The sequence below is a fragment of the Dipodomys spectabilis genome, unplaced genomic scaffold (assembly GCF_019054845.1).
Source record: "Dipodomys spectabilis isolate Male_0828 unplaced genomic scaffold, ASM1905484v1 ptg000163l, whole genome shotgun sequence".
In the NCBI taxonomy this organism is placed as follows: domain Eukaryota; kingdom Metazoa; phylum Chordata; class Mammalia; order Rodentia; family Heteromyidae; genus Dipodomys; species Dipodomys spectabilis.
In genome coordinates, this window is record NW_024870840.1 from 13565594 (window position 1) to 13589680 (window position 24087).

Sequence of the window (24087 nt, forward strand, 5' to 3'; positions counted from 1 at the left end):
ATTTCCAAAAGATGTAAATTAGAATAAATCATAGCATTAAAGACTGGTATTCTCACCACTGTATCTCAGATATCCCTGTGTTCCCATGAATTTCACAATCAATAAAAGTGAAAATCAGTCCATACATAGTCCTATGTATGGACTGATTATCTCAATAAACCCCTACAATGGGATGGACATTTGAGCCTTTGATTACTCTTTCAGGCCACAAAATTATCCAGCTCATATATTTCTATGGTGATGAGAGGAATATTTAATCTCAAGAAGCATTTGAAACTGTACAATTTTATAACCATAAATAGAATTCCAACATAAATAAAAGTCTCGCTTTGGACTGGATTTGCTGTTTAATTATGCATTCACTTATTTATTCAGTGAATATGTACTGAATATCTTCCAATTATGTCATTAGTTAACATCTGCTGAAATCATAAATGTCTTCAAAATGTTCCCCAGACTTGACAAATAATTGCAAAATGGCATTGGAAGTTGTGAGGACCAGGTGGGAAGTTCTAATGTCTCACAGAGCAGTATTTATGATTACAATCTAATAAATTAAATGTATTTTATGATGTTATAAAACTTTATTGTTTGCAACTATTTTAATGTGCTCTCAAATTAAATGAGATTTACATAGGCACAATAGCAAAGGAGTAATTGGAATCATGTCAATGCAAATAGAAACTGAACTTTGTAGAGTTAGAGTAAACCAAAAAGTTCAAGTCCAATAAGTGTCAAGTGTTTTACATTTAATCATACATGTTCTTTTAGGAATTTTTTATGGAAGATAATAAGAGCATATATAAGGCTTCACAAATTTTAATTAACCTGAAATGTGAAATGTGAGAGATTGTAATTATAACTACATTGAGAGTAAGATTACCATATCTAAATCAAGGCTGACTCTAAACCACCCATCATTATGCTTTGGTTAAATATTAATAGACTGTCACTTTGGATTATTTTGATTCATTTGGTGACCTTCCATTTTGTTTCAAAAAGGACTTAAAGCTGCTATTTCAATATAAGATTTTTCTATCAGAGTTTTTCCAGACACAAGAAGGAATTGGATTTCTAGCTGCAGATTCTCAGTTGTCAGATCAAGTTCTGTTGCTGAATTTACTTTATTTTCTGGAGAGCGTTGCAAAGGATTCCAACTTCACCTGCAACAAAGAACATCATTTAAACAGGACATTAATATAATGAAGAAACACCCTTCAAGTATAGAGTTCTAGGGTATCAGAGATGTGCATACCTCCGCCATTTGTCCCCTTCGCCTCAAGACCTAGACTAGGATTGGAGTAGTTGTAGTATTTTCCAGGAAATGCTGGAGTTATTAGTGTATTGACTTCCTCTTTCTATAGGCTGTTTCTAGTAGGACTTCACGGCTTTCTCTGAGCACTATATTTTGCAGGCAAATCCCAACTACTCTGTTTCTTTTTTTTATAGAACACTCACAGAAGTTTTAAGTAGCTCAGTTGCGAAACCTAAAAGTGTGACATATTCGAATCTTCTGTGTGGGAATCACCTGAAATCTTATTATGAATACCAATCCCCAAGCTTTTGTACCAATATTATACATTTAGTCTAGGGATATCACTCCAGATTGTTGCTTTTCCCCCCAATTTTCCAAGTGGTTCTGTTTGAGAATACATTAGTTTGAGAATACAGCGGGTAACTCAATCTAGTAGATCGTCAGACCCATGAACTACAGTGGCATATATTCACACAACGAAGAGCGCCAGGATATAGACTCTTTATAGAAAGAGAAGAGGCCTTGGAGATTGATGAGAAAACAAGTATGGAATGGTGAGGAGGCATGACATAAGTCACATAGCCTTAAGGACACTTCAATTCCTAAATTTGTTATTCTGTGATCTTAAGAAATATATATGCTACTGTCAAGCACTAGTGGCTCAAGCCTTTAATTAATCCTAGCTACTCAGGAGGAAGAGAGCTGAGGATTATGGCTTGAAGCCATCCCAGGCAGGAAAGTCTGCAAGACTTTTACCTCTGATTAACCACTAGAAAATTAGAAGTGGGGCTGTGGCTCAAAGTGGTAAGAGTGCTAGCCTTGAGCAGAAAAGCTCAGGGACAGTGCCCAGGCCCTGAGTTCAAGCCCCACAACTGCCAAATAGCCACTTAGATCACTTGGTTGAATCCTTCAGTGAGAAAACACGTCTACTGCAGGTCTATGGGGTGCGGGGGATGACTTAGCTTTGGGATTTTTCAAAATGCTATGTCTAATGTGGAATAGTCATAATAACCAGGGCCAGACAGTTGTATGTGTCAGAGGCAATATTAGAGACCACAGGCTCTCTGTTTGGACTCTGGCATTGCGTAAGCTAGAAACTCCTCTCTGGTGAAGATTGTCTTCCTGTATGCACTCCCCACATTGGTTGATTCATCCATTTATCTAATAGTACTTGAATCCCTGATAGAATTCTTGGGAATAGGGATAGGTGCTGAGGATTTGACAGCTAATCTGACATGGATCTCTGATCTGGTCTAGTTGGGGAGACAGACAAGTAAGCAATTATAAAAATAATACAATAATGAATCCTCTGTGAAAAGAATCTGTTAGAATGTAAAACATGGGGAAGATATCCAAGCCAGTCTCCTTATAACAAGAGATGTCTATGCAAGACTTCAGGAGCAATTTTCTCTTGGACATCTCTAAATGGGAGAGAGAGTGTTTTAAATAGGAAGGACTATATAAGGAAAGGCCAGGAAAGCAGACTTGAAAACACCAGGTTGACCAGTATCACCAGAGAGTAACTTTAAAGGCTAGGTAAGGAACAAGACTTTTTAAAGGTAGTTATTATAATATGCATTATCCAGGAAGAGTAGGAAGGAGATAGATAAGGTGAATAAAAGTCTCGCTTTTAGGAGAAGGAGATTTTAGGCAGACTGGTGTCAACTGGACACTAAAGGAAAAGATTTGGAGAGCTATCTGAGAGTGGCAGGGCCAGGTTGAAAAGGGGATAGTAGTAGGATCTGAGATTTCAGGGAAAGAATACTCAGGGTAACTCTGACCTTTTATTCCCAGTACTCCCCCAGTGAACTTCTCTGGCTTAAATGGAAATGTGTTCCGTTGGCTTACTATTTCATGAATTTCTTCTTGTTCTTAGAGCAAAGGTAAGAAAATGCTCTGTGTGTCTGAGTAAACCTGGCTTTGTGGGGGAAGATTATCTCTACTTACTGTTGATAGAATCAGCCAAAATCTTCAGCTGCTGAGTGTTGTCCAGTACCTCCACTCTTTGGGTATATGGGTCATAGTGAACGGAGAAGGGTCTAGGAATTGTTGCAGCAAAGTTCCTGAAAGCAAGACCAAAGGTTTGGGTTGAGGGCACATTTGGAACAAGAACAAATTCAGCATTTTCCTTCACTATTCACCTATAGGGACTTCTGCAACCAGGGCTGAGAGATGGAATGGGGGTGTTTTTTAAATTGTTTTATTTATTGTTATTGTAAAGGTGATATACAGAGGGGTTATAGTTACATAAGCCAGATAAGGTGCACATGTCTTTATGGACAATGTCACCCCTTCCATCATTCTCTCCCAGGTTTTCCCTCCCATCCTCACCCATAAGTAGTTCATTTTCAGCATGGTGTCTAGTGAGGACCACTGCTGCATTTGTTCACCCTTGGTCCCACCATTTCTGTACCTCCCCTTAACCTCTTGAAGACAGATAAACAAGCAAGACAAAAAGAAAAAATAGCAACAAAGAAAGAAACTTCTTGCTTCCATTTCCTGGAGGTTTCTTTTGATTAATATTATTTTATATTTTTATAGGTATTGCACCTGAGCTGTAGCTCAAAGTGGTAGAGTGTTAGCCTTGAGAAAAAAAGAGCTCAGGAACAGGACCCAGACTCTGAGTTCAAGAAAAAAGAAAAATGGAATAGAGTTGTAATGAGGTCACCCTGGAAGCTTCGAACAGGTCAAAGTAGCTTATAACAAAAGCCCAGAATGCATTAAAGGCACAAATCCTTACCATTAAATGTGATTAAAAGGAATCTAGTCAAAAATGCTATAGGAAAAAAATACCTTGGGATTCTTAACACACAATGCCAAGAGGTAACCAGCTTCTAGGAGCTGAATAAAACACTGGTTGTAACATTTAACATGGATTGAGTGCCTCCTATGTTCAGCCTTACTACTCTAAACCCCTGATAATTATCATTCCTGACATAACTTACTACTTAGGAACTAAGTACTACTGTTCATCTGATTTGCAGGGTAGCTGGACTCAGTACTGCAAAGACCACTGCTGTCAGTCAGTTTCAAAGCTGGAAAGGAAGCCCACAGTGTGATGCTAGACTGTGTGCTTCACTTTCTCACTTTCCCCCCACGCATTATTCCTGGCTCTCCGGGGAATCCCCTCGTGAGGGTCTTCACAGAGGACACCAAGAAATATCATCACAAAATATTCCTAAACATCACAAATATTATTTCTAAAATAGCCCCTAGTAAAAGAAGACGCTTGTAAGCTAGAGGGCAACAACTCACACCTGTAACCCTAGCTACTCAGGAGGCTGAGATCTGCAGGTCACAGTTTGCCACCAGTCCAAGCAGAAAAGTCTGTGAGATTTTTATCTCTAATTAAACACACACACACACACACACACACACACACACACACACACACACACACAATTGGAAGCAAAGCTGTAGCACAAATGATAGAGGACTAACCTTGAATGAAAACGCTGAGGGATAGTACCTAGGCCCTGAGTTCAAGCCCTAGGACCAACACACACACACACACACACACACACACACACACACTGTAGTACTAAGAAGACAATTACCAGGAAGGAAGGAATACCTCTCAACTTTGGCAAAAGCAGTATTGCAGCTTTCCAAGTATGGCACGTGCAACACTATACAGCACACACTACTTGACAAGGATTACATCTGACTACATTACTACATTACTACATTACTACAGTGAATTGACTTACCATATCTTGTATCGTGGCTTTAGGGACCCTTGACTGCATGACTATTCTTTACATCTGATTGAATCATGTACTTTGTTGTTTATTATGGCCCTAGGAGAAATCAGAGGCTCTACCATGTATACATTGTAGAGTCTAAGAGTCTACTGAGGCTCCATCATCTAGATTTGTAGATGTATGATACTCAACACAGCACTGAAATCACCTAATGACACATGTCCTGGGCATATCCCTATTGCTAAGCGATGCATGACTATAAAAGTTAAAGAGAAACACAGGGAAGATTAAATTTGAGTAAAGACTTAAAGGAGGTGATAAGGCAGGTTAGGTAGGTATCTGAGAGAATGAAGAGGGGAAAATACTTCAAAAGTTTGGGAGATTCCTCAGGTTTTGCACATAGAAGAATTTAGTGACTGGACTTAGTGTCTACACTGAGCTACTTTGAACTGGATGGCAAAATTGTGGAGGGATCAACATCTCCATCTCCTAACAGACAATGGGCAAGGATGAGGGTGGAGAAGGTCGAGGGAGAAAGTCTGTTACACAAAGTTGCTGTGTAAGCACTGGAATTCAGTGTCCTGGTCAACCAGCCCCAGGACAGCATCACCAGCCCATCTCAGGAGATCCACAGAGCCAACACCCCTCCTCAATGCCACCTCACCTCACTTTCTCCTTGGCATCATTGAAGCTTTCAGCCACATAGTAGATGGGTTGGAACTCTGTGATGGTGTACTCTTGGATGGCTGTCTTCTCCAGCTCCAAGGGGAGGAGCTTTGGTTTGTCCGACAAGCAGTACTACAGTTATGCAGTAAGAAGTCTTCAGTCAAATCACAAATCCATGCTCCCTGCTGCACCCCATAGACCAGCATCACTCATTTCACCCTGATTCCTTCCACAGTCCAGCCCCAATGCTATAAACTATTTTACATGGACTTGACTCAACTCTTCACAGCTCAGCTATGGTCTGCAGCCCAGGTACAAAGTATGCATTCCAACTACTTTTGGGGGAGGAGGGCGATCAGTAGGTTCTGTGGAAACCAACCAAACATTTTGGCATGTGTTTGCACACATACAAGGTTGTACGCACAGGTCCACCTTAGGATTGGAAGGCTCTACCCCCTATAACTCTGGATCCTAGCAGCTGAATTGCTACTCCTAACACCACACCACAACCACGATCCAATCATAGCTGCTACGGTACCACTTACTGGTGGGATGTTCCCCAGTTTGCATCTCTCAATATATAGGCAAACAGGGATTCCACAGTATCAAGACAATAGTGCCCCATAGCTATCACTTGATAATCAGTCCTTGATTTCTGTTAAGAGTCATACCTGTAATTCACCAAAAGATGACAGGAGTCCAGCACCATATGCCTTTATGGAGTCTCCTTGCTTGCAGAGCCCAAACTCCACAGTAAACCAGTAAATCTAGAATGGAAAGACAAGCTGGGGACACACCTCAAAAAAGGACAAGGCAGAAGATAATCAAGGCCCAACAGCAGTGCTGCTTGGGTGGGAGTCTATTGCCTCAATCTATGCAACCGTGGGGCATTTCTCGGTCTTGCACTACTCAGTCATCTGTTGAATCCAGAATGGTAGAGCCAGGTACCAGTGGCTCACGCCTGTAATCCTAGCTACTCAGGAGGTTGAGATCTAAGGATTGCAGTTTGAAGCCAGACCAGGCAGAAAAGTTGGTGAGGCTCTTATCTCCAATAAACTACTCAGAAAAAAAAAAGCTACAAGTGGTACTGTGGCTCATGGGGTAACGTGCTAGCACAAACAGGCTCAAGGACAGTGTCCAGGCCCTGACTTGAAGCCCCATGACTGAAAAAAAGAATGATGGAATCTCACATGTGATGGAAAGCACTTAAGGATATAAGGATGTCTCCCTCCCCCAACCAATTCCTTTGTCTAGGATGGAAGTGCTTCCATTCCTTTTACATTTTTCCCTATACTCTGTTCCTAAGATGTTCTTTAAAAATTAGTAGGGCCTAGCAGGAATGTCTATCAATCCCAGCAATGGAAGACAGGAAGCTGCATAGTCATTGAACCAGTAAGAGGCCTCTCCATCCTCCATGCTCAGACTTGCGAGTTGAAACTACCCACTGCACTGTGTGTGTGTGTGTGTGTGTGTGTGTGTGTGTGTGTGTGTGTGTGTGTGTGTTGGTCCTGAGATTTGAACTCAGGGCCTACACACTATCCTGAGGTTTTTTTTTTCTTCAATGCTGGCACTTAACCACTTGAACATTTGAACTACAGCTCCATTTCTGGCTTTTTGGTGATTAACTGGAGATTTAAGAATCTCACAGACTTTGCTGCCTGAGCTGGCTTTGAACCATGATCCTCAGATCTGAGCCTCCTGAGTAGCTAGGATTATAGGCATGAGCCACCAGCATTCAGTTTCTAAGTCCTTTTCTTTTTCTTATTTCTCTTTGTGTATGTGTGTGTGAAAGAGAGAGAGACAAAAAGAGAGAGAGGGAGACAGAGAGAGGGAGAGGGAGAAGGAGAAGGAGAAGGAGGGGTGGGAATTGAACTCAAGGCTTGGTCCCTTAGCTTTTTTTTGGCACAAGCACTCTACCACTTGAGTCATAGCTCTACTTCGAACTTTTTAGTAGATGACTGGAGATAAGAGTCTCATAGACTTTCTAGACTGGCTTGGGATGGCAATCCTCAGATCTCAGCCTCGTGAGAAGCTAGGATTACAGGTGTGAGCCAGTGGTGCCTAGCTAGGCCTTTTCTTTCAATAGTTCCCAGTTCAGCATATCCTAAATACCTGACTGGCAGAATGGACTTCTGGGGTTCTGGGGCCCAGAGGAATTCAGGATTCAGCAAGCTGCTAAAGAGAGTCTTATAGAAATAGAGTGGGTTAATGGTTCAATCTGGTTTGGGGACTAAGGAATGCCAAATCTGAGAAGGCTATTGGAACTGAACTGACTTGACCTCCTCACCTGTACATGCCCAGTCTTCATTCCAGGCAGGTAAGGCAATGTTCTTGTAATGATATAGCAAATGAAAGGCAATGTTCCCAACCCAATGTGTCAGTAATGTTATTTTTGAGAATTTAAAAATAGATCATGTGACGATTAATAATATAAATAACCTTCCAAGTTAAAGTTTTGTGTGTATGTGTGTGTCTGTGTGTGTGTGTCTGTGTGTGTGTGTGTCTGTGTGTGTGTGTGTGTGTGTGTGTGTGTGTGTGTTCCAGTTCTGAGGTTTGAACTCCAGGGCCTAAGTGCTGTCACCAAGCTTTATTTGCTCAAGGCTAGAACTCTACCACTTGAGACAGAGCTCCAATTTCAGCTTTTTTGATGGTTAACTAAAGATACAAGTTTCTTGGACTTTCCTATCAGGGCTTCAAATCCTGAGTAGCTAGGATTACAGGTATGAGCCATTGGCACCTAGCTTAATGTCCTTGTAAGTAAGAGGTTCTCTCCAGCTTTCCAGCCTTACCGAAAGCTGCTTCTTGTAACTCTTCATTCAACTAGCATTTGAAAACTAATGTTGATACAAATGTAATTCTTTTGACTCACATGACATACTTTTGAGATGGGTAGGATATAAACTACAGTATCCATTTTTAGAGATGAAGGAACCAAAGCTATGTGTCCAGAGTCTAAGAGCAAATGGCCAGTGAAGAACAACATCTGGCAGTTTTTAACCTTTCTGATGAACTGGTGTAACTCCTTTGAACAACTAACTTTTAACAACATGAATACTAAGAAGCTGGAACATGTGTCGGCAAGACAGGGGATATAGTGCGGGAAAGAGGAGGAGACGAGATCAAGAAGAGAAGGGACAGATGAACGGAGAGAGGAAGGGCGAGCAAATGCAATCACAGTGTTCAATGGAAACATGTGAAAATGGAATCTGAGGGGATTAGGGGACTGGGTGAGATGGGGAAAATAATGAAAGGGAAGACATTGGTCAAGATGCATGGTCTTCACAAATTGAATTGAATTCACATTAAACTAAACCCCTTTATACAACTACCTAAGGGTAATAAAAAAAATCACTGTCTAAAAATTTTTGAATTCATAAACTTATAAACTGAACCATCTTAATGAGAGACTTGCATTCACCTGTGGTCCATAATTCATATATATAGATAGATAGATATATCTTCCCTCCTTAGAAGAGATGTGCTGAAGGATGGATGAGAAGGATGTGCTGAAATTGGAGAGGAGTATGATGAAGGAAATCACCTGCTGTGCAGATCTGCTGCCGCCCTAGCTTTGACAGATGAGTGTCCTCAAGTGTTACATGGGGAAGAAAGTGTTTGGCAAGAATGAAAGGCCCAGTCTCCTTTCTACTTCCTGTCTGAGAAGGGAAAGATTCTAACATTGGCTCCAGTGCAGAGGTTGGAGGCATAAATATTCCCTTCTGAAAGTTATGTATCCAGCCCACTTCCTAATACACCCCATTCCAATGAATTTCCAGGGCTATTACGATAGCCTGTTGGTGCTTCTGAGAACACTCTCTATTTAAAACTATGTGCAAGATATCTTCATGCTGCTGACTTAGAAATCAAACCCTGAAGAAAAACTCAACGTGAGAAGTTTCACTTGGACAAATGTAACTTGCTACATTCCGAGTGTTTGGTGCCAAATGGCCTGACTTCCAGACAAGAACCAAGGGCCATCAGCCCACATCCTCTTTCCTGTCTCTCCATGACAGAAGAGACTTACTTACCGTAGCGAGTTTCTCAATGTACTCATCAGGTGCTCCTAGAGAAGCCAGTCCAATTTCCTGCACACAGAGAAACAGCATCACTGGCACAGCCCAACCCTCACTTTTTACCCATAGCAAGGTGATGGGTAGCTGGATTCATTCAACAGGGCCCTCTATGCCTTATGTGTTCCTGACACATAAGTCTTCCCTCATCACAGAATTCTAGATCTCTACCTCCATTTCTTTGAACACCTCATAATTGAAGAGTGGAGGCTGACAAGGAAGGTGATCTTTTCATGATCCTACAGTAGATTAGCAACTACAGAACCATCTCTTAACTCCAGCCTAGCAGTTATTCAACCATGAAACTCAAACATTGCTGAACTAGGGGTAAGTATGAAATTATACACCATGAAAATCCCATAGGAAAATATTGCGAAGAACTGATTGACATCTTCCTAGAACATCATAAATCACTTCTCACCAGTCCAACTACAGAATGCCTCCTGTGATCTCTTTTTCTTTCACAGTATTTATTCTACCTCATCATGTGTGTGTGTGTGTGTGTGTGTGTGTATGCGTGTGTTGTGTGTATCTTTCCAACTACATTCATTCATCCCCAAACTATTTACTGTATTGAATGCCTCCTAGGTGCCAGGTAATATATGCACCTTGTAGTCTGTAGTAAAGACAGACAATAAATAACAAATGTATATAACTTTGACCACAGAAGTGGACATAACTTCATTTTTATCAGCTGAGGCTCTGTCTACTGTACAAGAACAGATTGTAGGAATCAAGGACATTGGTAAAGAAAAAAAGTGTCCAGGATGCCTCCCATCTGAAAGCTCAAGCTGTGAAGGGGCTATTGTGTAGTGGCTTTAGATTTTCTTTTAATGTTCAAAATGATGTATTGCCTGAGGGCTGTACAGTGGAGATAGACTATCTCAGAGTCGAGACAGACTGAGAGTTGAGACAGACTATAATATGTATATCTAATATATGAGATGATAGGCTTTGGGGGAAAAATAAACAATGGTCCTGGGAATTCTAGAGAATCCAGGGGGATTAAGAGGAGAGACTGTGCTAGGCAATAGGGTCCCAACAGAAGCATCATTGAGAAGGTGGCCCTAGTCACACTCAGGGTCCCCTATTCATGGTTCCATAGTTCCTGGCTGTTGACTTTAATTGTCCAGTCCTCTGTGTGACTCCCCCAAATGAAAATTTTTGATTGCCCCTTTGCCCGTTTTACCATCAGAATAGCTTCAGATAGCAAAATTTAAGTTCCTCCTATTCTATGAGAAAAAATCCAAACATAGTACCAAATCCTTATTTTAAACCATTGTAACATGGATACCATCTTGGCACCTGTAAGTACACCCTCACTGGTGACACTGACATATAATTCAACCGGTCCCTAAATACTCCCACTCAAGAAGCCAACACTCTCCTAACTTCTTAACTTCTAAAACCTCATAAGGAAGTGTTTTCTTTATTTAGACACCTTGCATCTCCTAGAGAAAAGCAGCAGGTTTAGCTATAGGTTTGTTTTGTTTGTCTTAAATATTAACTGGGCAGCCTCTTCACTCAGCAATGGAAATACTGATTCCTTTCAACTGATGAAAATTGTTCATGAGATTCATCAGCAGTGCCACTAGTTGAATTCATACATAGCCCATCATTTTACTCATGGATCATTTCATTTTGTTCTTCATTTCTCACTGTTAGAAAGAAAACTAGTAGGAAATACATCTTACTGATTGACATATGAGTAAACTGAGCCCCAGGGTGGCCAGGCTACTTGCCCAAAGCCACACGACCTAACTGCAACAGGGCAGGAGCCTACTGTGCATCCACACCATCGTCAAATCTCCCATGATTCCAATTACCCAATTGTATGTGAGGCTGTTTCTCAGTGCCTGAGAGCTAGAAAAAAAAAATTAAGCTTATCCACAAGCACTTTTTAGAGCTTGTTTGCAACTGCAAAAGATAACCAAGAGTCTAGTATTGCTTAGACAATGGTGATGAGACATCTGGCTCTTTCTTTCTTTATTGACATATTTAGTTAACTACAAGTCAGACCATTGTTATTGTACTCTTCGCAAATATCATCCTACCTAATTTGAGTATCTATACCAATGACTGACAAGATAGTAAGCGTCAAAGTCTCTAAAGAAAAGCAAGGGATGGAAAATACTAGAAGACTTTGGAAGAAGGTGATTTTACATGAGGATCAGAGACATTTTCATGAGTGAAGAGTCTCTGAAAGCATACCTGGTAGACTAAGGGTGATTCATCAATTTAACTACACTTGACTCAGAGAACAAGTGAGTCACTGCTCCCAGGCTCTGCCCCTAGAAAGGGTAACTAGTTAGCCATTACCCAGAACCATGCACATTTCTCAGTGCTGTTTATCCCAGGTGGAATCATAGAGTTTTACGTGGCTTTTGTTCTTATAGAGAATAAGAGGAGGGCCTTCTTCATGAGCTTGACTTATTTGAGTTATCCAGTTCCAGCATCTATAACTAAGGCTTTGAAATTCTATCCCTTACCTGGGAAAATTGGGCAAAGCTGCGATCCGAAAACAAGGGCACATGTCCCAAGAGTTCATGGCAAATGTCACTGAAAGATAAAAGGCACAGAGCTTGGAGAGGAGGCTACATCCACCCTTTCTACACAAGGAATGAGCAAGAACAAAGGTAGACACTCATTTTGGCTTGTAAATGTCCTTGAGAATAAGTGATATGCAGAGCATGGGACTAAGACAATGTACAAAATGAAACAAATAAAGGAAGAGTAAGAAAGAAAAGCAAAAAGGCAAGCAGAACACTGAATCCAGATGCCCTGCCTCCCAGAACATGTCCAGTTGGTGCAGCACAGAATTGTTCATACTCAACTGCATATCCACTCACTCACCTGAATCAGTTGTGGGTCACAAACACCTCCCATCTCAAGTTTTCTTGCTATTGACTTACCCATGGAAATACAATATGTTCAGTTATTCTCAATGGGAGCTTAAAAAATAGAATGGTGCCAGATGCTAATGCCTCATGTCTATGACCCTAGCTATAATCAGAAGTCTGAAATCTGAGGATTGAGGTTCAAAGCCAGTCTGGGAAGGAAAGCTCATGAGACTTTTAGCTTGAATTAATCACCAAAAAGCCAGAAGCAGAACTATGGTTCAACTGGTAAGACATCATCATTGGGCATAAAACAACAAAAACTAAGAGACAATGCCCAGACCCCTAGCTTGAGGGGGAGCAGTAGTCGGGAAAGAAAAGCTACATTTACTTGAAACTTAATGGGCCAAATCCATCAGGAACAGGGTTTTTTTTTTCCCTGATTAGTAGTGATAAATATTATGTGGAGAAAGAAAAGATTTGAAGCATCCTAAAATTTTGGACTAAGGAAACGGCTAAACACTCAAGTAGTAAAGGTAGTGGCCAGTCCTCTTGTGTCTCTAGCCAAGACATAATCTAGGCAAAGAACAACTGGAATCATCTGGATCTGTATTTATAAGGTGTTGAGATTTCTTGGCTACCACTTGTTCCTGTCCCATTTGGAACTGGATATCTCTGACTTTGGAACTTGAATGGGATCTCTTGTTCCTACTTCTCAGGGAGATTTGAATCCTTGGTCCACAGAACGTCTGAATCTGTGTGTCCAAATGTGGTCTATTGGACAGAAAAAAAACCTCCAGAATAGACAAGCTTTTCCCTTAATATTACCAGCAAATAATCCAGGAAATGAATCCTGTGGACAGGTCTGCAATGAACTCAACCTCATTTGTTCCTGGAGCAGGAAGCAATGGCACCCTCTATGATTGGCAACTAGTACCCAGAGGACAATACTCACGGTTCAGGCGTGTACATGGGTTTGGAGCCATGTCTGATGTATTGTGTGCAGTGGAAGACTCGGAAGGCCAGGCCACCTAAGAAATCTCGCGAGGACAGAAGGCCGGCTACAGGTCGGAGGCGGAAACCAGTACAAGCTGGAAAATGAAGAATACAAACTAAAAGCCTATCACCTCACAGCCAGAGGGGCCTAAGGGCGTTTAGGTAGAGAAGAAGTACAAACAGAGGCCTAGGAGTAGGGGCTTTGATACTAAACTGACTTGGATTCAGATCTCAGACCCTGGACTTCTAGTTGATTGATCTGGATCAAGTAAATTCATAGCCCTGAGCCTCATTTCTCTCATCTGCAAAGTGTAGATAGAGCTTGCTTAGAGATCTTCTAACTATCCAAGGAGAAGTGACTTTAAAGAACTTAGCTCAGAACTTAGTTCATTAAAAATACGCAGTACATTTCCCCCTTGTTGCTGTGTATCAATGCTTATTTGCTACTTCTCATGTTCTCAGGGTAGGGGAGGGAATTTCACTGCACTTCCTAGAAGGAAGAGTGTGGAAAGAGCTTCTCCATTTACCACACACCGTCTAACCCATAAGGAACAGTGGGGCCTGTCTGACAGGAGAATTGGGGAGGAGGAAAAGATATTCTCAGTTTCATTTTTTCCTGAATCTTCCCATTCTGGTACACTCTTGGCTTGTGTGATGGGACTACACACTGAATTGGCAGGTACGTTTCCCGAATCAAGGGTGAAGACACTGAGTAATCCATTTTGACCCTGTGTCTATACCATATTCTCTACGTAGCTTTTCCTTCAAGCTAAAATTTTGATCATCATCTCTTTGGTTCCTCTGTCTCTCCATTGATTCCAAACTTGGAAAGAGAACAATGACAGTGGTAGTGAAAATAATGTACATTGCATGCCATATGTCAGGTATTGTTTTAAACATGTCGCATGCACTACCTAATCCCTGCAAGAACTCTGTTCTTATTCTCTGCACCGCATAGATGGGAAAGCTGAGACACAGACAGAGGTAAAGGCAAATCCCAGCATCACAATCCAGGCAGATTGGTTTTTGTCTCAACAATTATATAATTCCACAGCTTCTAGAATTACTATTTTATTATTCTTTGTTGTTGTTGATGATGATGATCCTGGGGCTTGAACTCAGGGCTTGGTCACTGTCCCTGAGCTTTTTGCTCAAGGCTAGCATTCTACCACTTTGAGCCACAGGTCCATTTCTCGTTTTCTAGTGACTAATTGGAGTAAGAATCTCACAGGCTTTCCTGCCTCAACTGACTTTGAACCAAGATCCTCAGGTCTCAGCCTCCTTGGTATCTAGGATTACTGGGTAAGCCACCAGCACCCAGCTATTTTATGATTGTTATTATTGGTATAGCACCAGAGATGATTACAACAATGTCCATAGGATGCCTTCTTTCTCTTCCCTCATGTTCTCTGCATCATCAGACAGAATTTACTCTGCTCGAACTCTGGCTCCTTAATTTAACTTACAAATAATGATTCACTAAAGGAGAGAAAACCCAAAGGTCATCTTAGCTACATCTCCCCATCTTGCCACTTGGTTTTCAGGCTCCTAGTCATAAAATCGTCCATCTCTGCAAAGCTCTGATGCATAGAAAATTCTCCATTTCTGTAAAAATATGGACTGTCTTTCTACTTTTTCTTTGCTATACCTGGCACATCATAGATGTTCAATATATGTTCATTGAAGGCTTGGTTTTGCTTTGGCTGAACTAACACCCTCTTGACAGAAAGGAAAACACTTACCTCTCCTATAAGTAATATAGCAAAGCATAACACCTAAATAATGTATTTTTTAAATAATGTATTTTTGCACCGAGCTCCTCAGGTTGCAAATTCAGCCCTAGTTCACTGAGCACTGACTAGAAAGCACATCAGCTGCTCAGTGATCTCATCTGCAACATTTTCCCTCACAGAAACCAAAGGACTCAAAGGGACACTCTCCATTTGACAGATGGCAACTCTGAAGGAAGTTTACCTCGTCAGTGATAGTCAAAGGCAGAATCCTACCAGATGCATAAAGTCATGAGATTGGGGCTCCTGGCACTTCCCCATGAAGAGTGCATTTAGGCAGCCATCTGCAGGAGCTGCGGGGAGAACCTCTAACTGGCTACATTCGGCTTTGAGTAGAAAAGATAATACTCTTCAATCCAGGAGGTTCACATCTATTATTCTAGCTACTCAGGAGGTTGAGATCTGAAGACTACAGTTTGAGGCCAACCCAAGGAAAGGAGTCTGTGAGAATCTTATCTGCGATTAACCACCCCCCCCCCCCAAAAAAAAAGCTGAAGTGGAGCTGGAGTTCACGTGATAGAGTGCTAGCCTTGAGCAAAAGAACTCAGGGACAACACCCAGGTCCTGAGTCTAAGCCCCAGGACCAACACCAAAAGAAACAAAAATGATGGGCCAATGACTGATGCGCTTGCTGGAGCTAATGTAGACTGACAGTGGAGGGGAGAGGGGAGGTACCGTGCAGTCCAATCTTCCTAGGAGACTACTCAGCCTGGTTATCACAAACACTGACTGACGCTTGCTTTCTGGACTTTTCCTCTCCTTCCCTCTGCTCTCCCACAGCTCTCCCCACACCCTGCAAGGGCCCTGACCCAGATGTGGACTTACTCTGCAGGAATTGAGAAACATCTTCCAGCTGGGGAATGTTATCTTCATGGAAGCCACAGTACTTTTCCAGAAGTGGAAAAATGTGATTGTGTTCGTAGCAAGCATGGGTCTTATACAAGGACTTCAGGGTCCTGAACACCGTCCCCCAAGTCTTCTTCTCTTCCTCTGTGTATTCCACCCGGGGGATGGGCTGTCCACTAGAACACAGGATGGAAAAGGTCTCCCAGGAAGGCAAAGCCACACACACAGTGCAGCGAGGTGGGTGGAGGGGCTCCAGTGAGCTGCCACCACTGACTAGAACAGACTTCACACAGATTTGAAAAAGGAGAGCTCTACGTTTCATACAGGAAACACTATGGTTTGGCTCCCATTGGGTTATTTGTACATTTGGGGATTCAAATGTACAGCTTCACTAAGGGTTTGCTCCCGTCTGGGACCTCACGTGGTCATTCTGTTTTGTTTCTGATACTCCAATCATTTGCTCAGGGAGGAAATGTGCTCATCTTCAGCTGTGTCCCATAGGCAAGTGGCACATGGTGTACAGCAGCAGATAGGGGAATTAGGAAGAATGAAGGTGCCAGGCTCTGGTAGCACATGCCTGTAATCCTAGCTACTCAGGAAGCTGAGATCTGAGGATAGCAGTTCAAAGCCAGCCCGGGCAGGAAAGTCTATGAGACTTTTATCTCCAATTTACCACCAGAAAACCAGAAGTGGCACTGTGTCTCAAAGGGGTAGAGCACTAGCCTTGAGCACAAAAGCTCAGGGGCAGTGCCCAGGCCCTGAGTTCAAACCCCACAAGCAACATAAACAAACAAAAAAAAAGAAAAAAAATAGGAAAAAAGACTGAGGGTTTGGACATCCCCTTTCTAAACAAAGGCTTCTAAATTCAGCAAAAAATTATATTGTGCAATATGCATGTTTGTATATGTATACATCTATGTGTGTTACATGTGTGTGTATAGAGGGAAAGAGCACATTATACACCATAAGTATATGTTTACCTATTAAAAATTGCAGATCAAAGGTAAAAATACATAAATAAATATTCAGATGGGATGAAGAAGTATACGTATTAAAGTTTAAGATGCGCTTACCTACACCAGGCATGCCTAAGAACACACATAGAACTCTTTCCCCATGTATCTTGAAATGTATTTTGGAAGGGGAGAGGAAGGCTTGGACATCTGGATTCTAATATGCCTTCCAGGTGACTGATGGAAACTATAACTTACAGTCTTGTTACTTTGAAAGGTCTTGAGCTGTGCTCTGAGCAGTGAAAACAAGTGAACACCAAATAAAACCCAACCTCAAAGACCGGGGCCTCTTCCATGGGCTGAAGGCCTGTTCTCACCAGGAGCACAGAGTCTGGGACACAGTGAGTCTGTTTACCTCAGAATGATGGGTCAGATTCCAAACTAGGTTCCTCCTGTTCCTTCAAAGTTGTAGCTCATCCAAGGATATTAAAGCGAAGTCACAGATTTTTTTTTTTTTTTACAGAAAGGTGGGCAAGGATTCAGAGTGAAAAACAGGTTTTTGTTTAAGAATTAAAAGTAAGACATGCTTGAAAGTAGTGCTCTTGTAGTGGCCAGTAGAAATCGTCAAATAATGCCATGTGAGCCCTGCCTAAAAATCCACCGTTATTTTAGGATTAAGTGTTCATGGAAGAGAAGTCTCTGGAAATGGACAGAGACTGGCCAACATTTGGTCCTCCTATTTGTAGCTGTGTGGTCTAAAGCAATTTAGTAAACCTCTCCCAGATGATACATGGACTAGTAATGAGTCACTATTTGAGATTAAATGGAGTACTAAGTATAAAGTACCTAACTTTGGGACTGATAAGCATTGCATAACAGATCGTTAACATTGTCCCCAGTCTTCATTTGCAAAGAAAGATACTGATATGTCTGTGACAAGAAATAGTTTAACATTCTGAACACCAAGATCTCTTAGGTTGACATTTGCTGTTCCAAGGACCCAATATTTGTTCCTCCATTTGTCAAGTAAAGCATGTACCTCCCTCCTCAGTCTCTTAAGACTGGGTCAAAGGAGACTCCATTCCTAGTTTAGGAAAGGGCATGTGACCAGGGCTGGCCAATCACCAATGAAAGGGCCACTTTTCCCTGCTCGTTGTGATTGGCTGAGAAATAGGCCTGTGTCCATCCCAGTCAGAGACTCTGTGGGAAAGACACAGAACCTCTAATTGAATTGGAATGTCAGCTCCAGGCAAAGTTCTGGGGTCCATCTCCAAGACAGATAAGGCCAATGGCTGAATACAAAAGTTTCAACATAAAGGATATTACATCCAGTTAGAGAAAGAATGAGAAACTGAGTCCTGAGCCTACTTGGATCCTAAGTTACCACATAAACATGTCAGTGGTTAACTTCAAAGATAAAATTTAAAGCCTGCTTACAATGCCTATAGTTATATGACTTGGGCGGGTTTCCTTTCCCTATTGAAGGGTAAAATGAGGAGTCACTATTAAGACTAAACAAATAACATACACACAGCATTTAGCAAAGCTCCAGAGACACAGCAATGGCAAATGAGATGTTCTTACTGACTCTCTTGCCTGTCTCTGATATGATGGTTAAAGATGAGGACAGAGAGAAGTTGCCATGTTTTAGGGTTTTAGGTGAAACCCAAACCCACATGGGCCTCTATCAGATAGACATTTACAGTCCTGGATCCTTCCACCACCAGGCGTCATCCAGAGAAATACTTTACTTGCAGTTTCGATGCATGGGGTGGGGTGGTCCTCTCCCTTTTGCAGATAACTGTTTTCGGTATACACGACCCCAGCAGCCCCTCTGCCTTGCTCAGGTTCTCTATCACGCTCTGAGTGTTCCTGCTCTGTTTCAGACTTTTTGCATTTCTTCTCTTTCTTATTTCCTTAACCCAGGAACAGTGCTGTTCTCCAAAACAGCAAATTTCCTGTAGGCAACTAATATTCTTCTTGAGAACACCATTCTGTTTCCCCACAAAAAAACAAAAAACAAAAAAAATGTATGTCATATATGCATTTTCTTTTGACTAAGAGAAAAAGAAGAGTCTAGACATCTGAACAACTGCACCCCCATCCAAAAACAAAACCAAACAAAACCACCTTAGACCCTATTGACACTTATCTGGCCTGAAATCTCCAGTGATTCATTATTGCAGTAAAGCAGACAGCTCTGTCTTGAATGTAAACGATCCTCTTTTCTTCCTTATTTCTGGTCTAATGTGGCAAGGACCAGAGGCTGTTTCATTCAGGATGGGAGCTTTTGGTAATTATGTCAGACAGTGGATTATTAGGCAACAACAAAGCTCAAGAGAGAGCTGAGCCCCAGCGTAGTGGGTAATTATGTTTTGTGTAATGACAGTTTTTTTAAATGTGTTATTAAAGGGAGGACTTAAACTCTCTTAAACACACACACACACACACACACACACACACACACACACACACAGATATTGTGTCATTTTCCCACTTAAAGCAAGACAGACAGAAGCTAGGGGTATGCTTGCCTTTCTTTTCATTTACTTTTTTCAGAAGGTGAAACTTACTGGCGGTAAGTATAGGCAATGTCAGCAAACTGCTTCCGTCTCGCGCGGTACACAGGATCTTTAAACCCCTAGGAGAGAGGAGGCACTCGGTAACTCAAGGCTTTGGGAGAGAGGCTAGGAGCCCTCAAGCAGTGACAGTGTGCATGTCCTGCCTCGCCACCCCGCCCGACCCCAATGATATAAAGTTTCAGTTAAACTCGGGATGAGCTGTCATCAAGCATTGAAATACACTGTTAGCAACACCTTCAAGTCAGTAAGATGGATGCCACTACTTACAGGTATGTTCTGGTCTTAAACAAATCTTTGCTGTGGCATGTGTTCCAAACCTCCTGAATTGGGCACAGTTAGTAGGTCAGGTGTCTACGATGGAGACTTAACAATCTCCACTTAGTCCCTGGCCAATAGTATGTGTCTAGCACTGCCACCTCATATACTCGTGAGTTCATGCCTGCTGCTATGATTTTTGTTTTGTCTTGTTATTTAGATGCTTGCTATGTTTCTGGGTCAGACCAGATAAAGGTAGAACAAAGTGGACTCCAAACTCACTATGGGGCTGGGAATGTGACTTTGTGGTAGAGTGCTTGCCTAGCATTCATGAAGCCCTGGGTTCGATTCCTCAGTACCACATACACAGAAAAAGCTGGAAATGGTGTGGTGGCTCAAGTGGTAGAGTGCTAGTCTTGAGCAAAAGCAGCTCAGGGCCAGAGCCCAGGCCCTGAGTTCTTGCCAGGACTGGCAAGAAAACAAAAACAAACTCATTATGTAATAGCCAAGGATGGCCTTTATTGGTTTGGTGATGCCCCACCTAAGCCACACGGCCACCAGATACCTGTAATGTCCCAGTCTGTATGTGCTAGAAAACGATTTTATTTGTAAGTCACACAACAGACTTGTCAGATAGACCAGTATAACTCCCTTCTTTTTTTTTTTTTTTTTTCTAGAATAAGCAGTGGTTCGGGGAAACAGGGTCAAAGTGACAGAGAAGCCAGAAGTTGGATCACCCAGTTCTCTTTTTTTTTTTTACTACACTTTAGTAACTGTCAACCTTTACAAGATGGCATGGGCTCAACCAACTGAGAAATGTATCCCAGGACATAAAAGGATGATCATTGTTTCTCCTCTGAGTCTGACTGGCAGGCAGTCTCTCACTAATAATTCAAGCAGCACATTTCCAAGTAAAAAGAGGTCAAGCGCATCTTTGAGTGTTTGGGACAGAGTAGGTAGGGCACAGGCAATTGACGTAAAGGCTATTGGCCCAAAAGAGCTCATGGTAAACTGATTTTGGGTGAGACAGAAGACGGGTATATCACCACAGCACTCTGCTTCCTTCCTTCTAAGCCCGTCCCAACAAGCCCATCCATCCACCTAGCACTTCAGTTCAAAGTCTCTGCCTTAGCATCCTTCAGACCATGAGTCAAAAACCAAGACATATATCACGGAACATAATGTGTAAAGGAGTTTTATTGGTGGGAGGGGCGGGAGTGGGTTGGTTTGGTTTTGTAATCCAAACTAACCTTGAACTTGAACTTGTCATCTCCCTGCCTCCACCTCCTGAATGCCGGGATCTCAGGCATGTGCTACCATACCCAGCCTTCAAAACTTAAGGATTTGGAACTACTATCCAGGTCACCTTATGCTGGGTGAAGACAGGTAGATTTCAGATGATGCAGTTAAAAAAAAATCAAACAGTTCTGTGATTTGATTTCTAAGCAGCATCGCATACCTCCTTAGTGAACTGTCAACCCAACTAAATGAACAACACTTATTTATCCACCTTTTCATAGTTAGGACTCAAACTGTGAATTTAAATGTAAGCTTAATATTTATCATCTTTATCTGTTATTCTTAGCAGACATCAGGGAATGACTTTATCTGCCTCCTAATTATAAGATAAGTGATTTTGCACCTAGGCATCTTGGAAAATCTCTATTTCTAGATTTTGATTTTTTTTTTTGGTAAATTGTGGGGCTTGAACTCAGGGCCTGGAAACTGCCCTTGGCCTTTTTTGCTCAAGGCTAGCACTCCACCACTTTGAGCCATAGCACCACTTCTGGTTCTCTGGTTGTTAATTAGAGATAAGAGTCTCACAGACTTTCCTACCCAGGTTGACTTCCACCCATGATCCTCATATCTCAGCCTCCTGAGTAACTAGGATTACAGATGTGAGCCACCAGTGCCAGGTTATTTCTATCTTTTGATCTAGGAGCCCATTGGGCCATTTGCTGAAGGGTGCTTAACTGCAGAAACAACTTTTATGAAAGTTTTCTGATCATACCCAGGTTAGCAAGTTGAGATTTAAGAGCTGAAGCAGGAAGCCAAGGATGTGAGTGAAAAATTCCTTTAGCCAATGGCATTCTTCCTTTCTCTATCTACTTCATGCTACTGTAAAAATGACTTTATTCTCCATCTTTAATGTGCCTTGCTTAATGTGTCTAGGTGATTCAAGTTTCTTCCAGCTGTGAAAACAAAACAATATAAAAACTACATAGCTGCTAGGCATCAACCTAGCCTATTTATAGATGAATATAGAAATGAAATGATGGAAGAAATACACCAAACTCTTAACAAATATTACTGATAGGTCATGGAAATGGGTAACTGTACTTGTTTCATTCTTCTATACAATTTATTCTTTTAGGGTTTTTTTTCTTTTATTTTTTTGTCAGCCATGGGGCCTGAACTCTGGGCCTGGGCGCTGTCCCTCAGCTCTTCAGCTCAAGGCTAGTGCTCTACCACTTGAGCCACTGCGCCACTTCTGGCTTTTTCTGCTTATGGGGTGCTGAGGAGTATTGTGCATATGGATTTCTTTCATTACTTGAGGGGCCAAATGCAAAATAAGATTAAAATCCATCTCAAATCATTTGGGGGACATGATGGAAGATTCCAAAGTTGGAATATGTGAACACACATATAATAAACATACTATGGTCCTTTCCAGTTCCACGTTTCTAAGAATTTCATTGTCAGCTTTCAATAAGCCCCCACCAGCCAGATTGGAGGAACTTCAGCTCTCTCAGCTACCAGTGTTCAGAGAGATTTGTGTCTTTAAAGCCCAGACTCTCAGGGAGTTGGCCATTTGGGTTGCCAGGTGACCACGGGGTTTCTATGATCATCCACATGAAATGTATTCTGAATTAAGCTGCAGTTGGCAATGACTGATCACCCTGTCTCAATTTAGACTAATAGCAGCAATTTCAGTAGCACTGCATGTAATTTATTTATAATCACTCTGTCTCAATTAAGCTAATAGCAGTAATTTTGGTTGCACTGCATGTAACCAAGTATGTTTTGACAGGAAAATATATTGTCCATGAAGAAATGGTGAGAAGAGGCAGGGAGGGAGGACATGCGTAGGGAAAAGTAAGGAGAATTCTACACGACACAAAATTATAACTTCACCAGAATCTATTTGCAGTCCCTCGTCTTAATCTCAGTTTTATCATTCTGAGGATTGCTACTTTTGTGGAGGAGGTTCTGGAGAGAGAGTAACAAGATGGAAAAGCCTACTGAGGCTATCTCTAGACTGAAGAGATACTCCCCAAGTCCCCTTTGCAGCTGATAGTGACCATATGATAATTCTACCTGGTAACTAGAAGGAGGTGAATCTTCTCCAGAAAAAGCCCATGATCACCTCCCAGGAGCAATTCTCCCCCTTATTCCAGGTGTTCCCAGAACATACAGGACACTACAGGGTTGGAAGAAGGTGTAGTCATGAGGAGATGAGACTTTTATCTCTGAAGAAACTTATGGAGTTGTTTCCCTACCAAGCTCCACTACAAGCAAGTTAAATTATAGCGGTCTTATGATTGTTGGATAGCTGGTCTACCCCAGTGGCTAGAGCTTTCTATTTAGATGCCTCCTTCCTTCCAGAAGTCTTTTCTGAGGTTTCCAGTCTACTATGGCTTCTAACTTGATAACTATTGCTCTCTGACTCCTTAAACTTAATGCTGTTTTTTGTTTTTTTTTAGTTATTATGAAACTATTACCTAATCTGTGTTCTATGAACCACTACAACTCAAGACATTATTACTAAGTACTTCACAGAAGGAGGGTTCTTTGGGATATGAGGAAGCATTAAGTTGAATGGGTTTCATTTTCTCATTGACATAGTATTGGGGGGCATTACAGAAATAGCATATCTCTCTTTGCTCCTGTGATTTTTTTCCCATAGAATACAGTTTGAGAAGTCTGCCTAAGCTCTTTCATGTATATGTGTATGTCTTCTTATGAAACTCTTCTGATCATTTTGATCAGAGGCTTTGTTCTCAAAATACAAGAGATACAGATAGTTATAATCCCTGAGACATACAGTGTGACTTCCTACAGTAACAGTGTAAAAGCTTAAGCCTAGGGACAAGATAGAAGATGTCCATGGGAAGGTGAGATACAAGAGATGG

The 24087-nt window shown here is 41.7% G+C and overlaps 1 protein-coding gene across 1 annotated transcript in view; it reads right to left on the reverse strand.

The window, feature by feature from the left end:
• Nucleotides 1-328: 328 nt before the first annotated feature.
• The window catches only part of Pah (phenylalanine hydroxylase), a 57492-nt gene continuing 33733 nt past the window's right edge, over nt 329-24087 (reverse strand). Inside the window, exons 5-13 of the mRNA XM_042693073.1 lie at nt 19691-19758; nt 16144-16340; nt 13488-13623; nt 12185-12254; nt 9654-9710; nt 6297-6392; nt 5624-5757; nt 3203-3318; nt 329-1163 (exon numbers count right to left, since the gene is read on the reverse strand). Coding sequence (XP_042549007.1) covers nt 1120-1163; nt 3203-3318; nt 5624-5757; nt 6297-6392; nt 9654-9710; nt 12185-12254; nt 13488-13623; nt 16144-16340; nt 19691-19758 — 918 coding nt within the window. The 3' untranslated portion in view covers nt 329-1119. The remainder of the gene's footprint in view (nt 1164-3202; nt 3319-5623; nt 5758-6296; nt 6393-9653; nt 9711-12184; nt 12255-13487; nt 13624-16143; nt 16341-19690; nt 19759-24087) is intronic.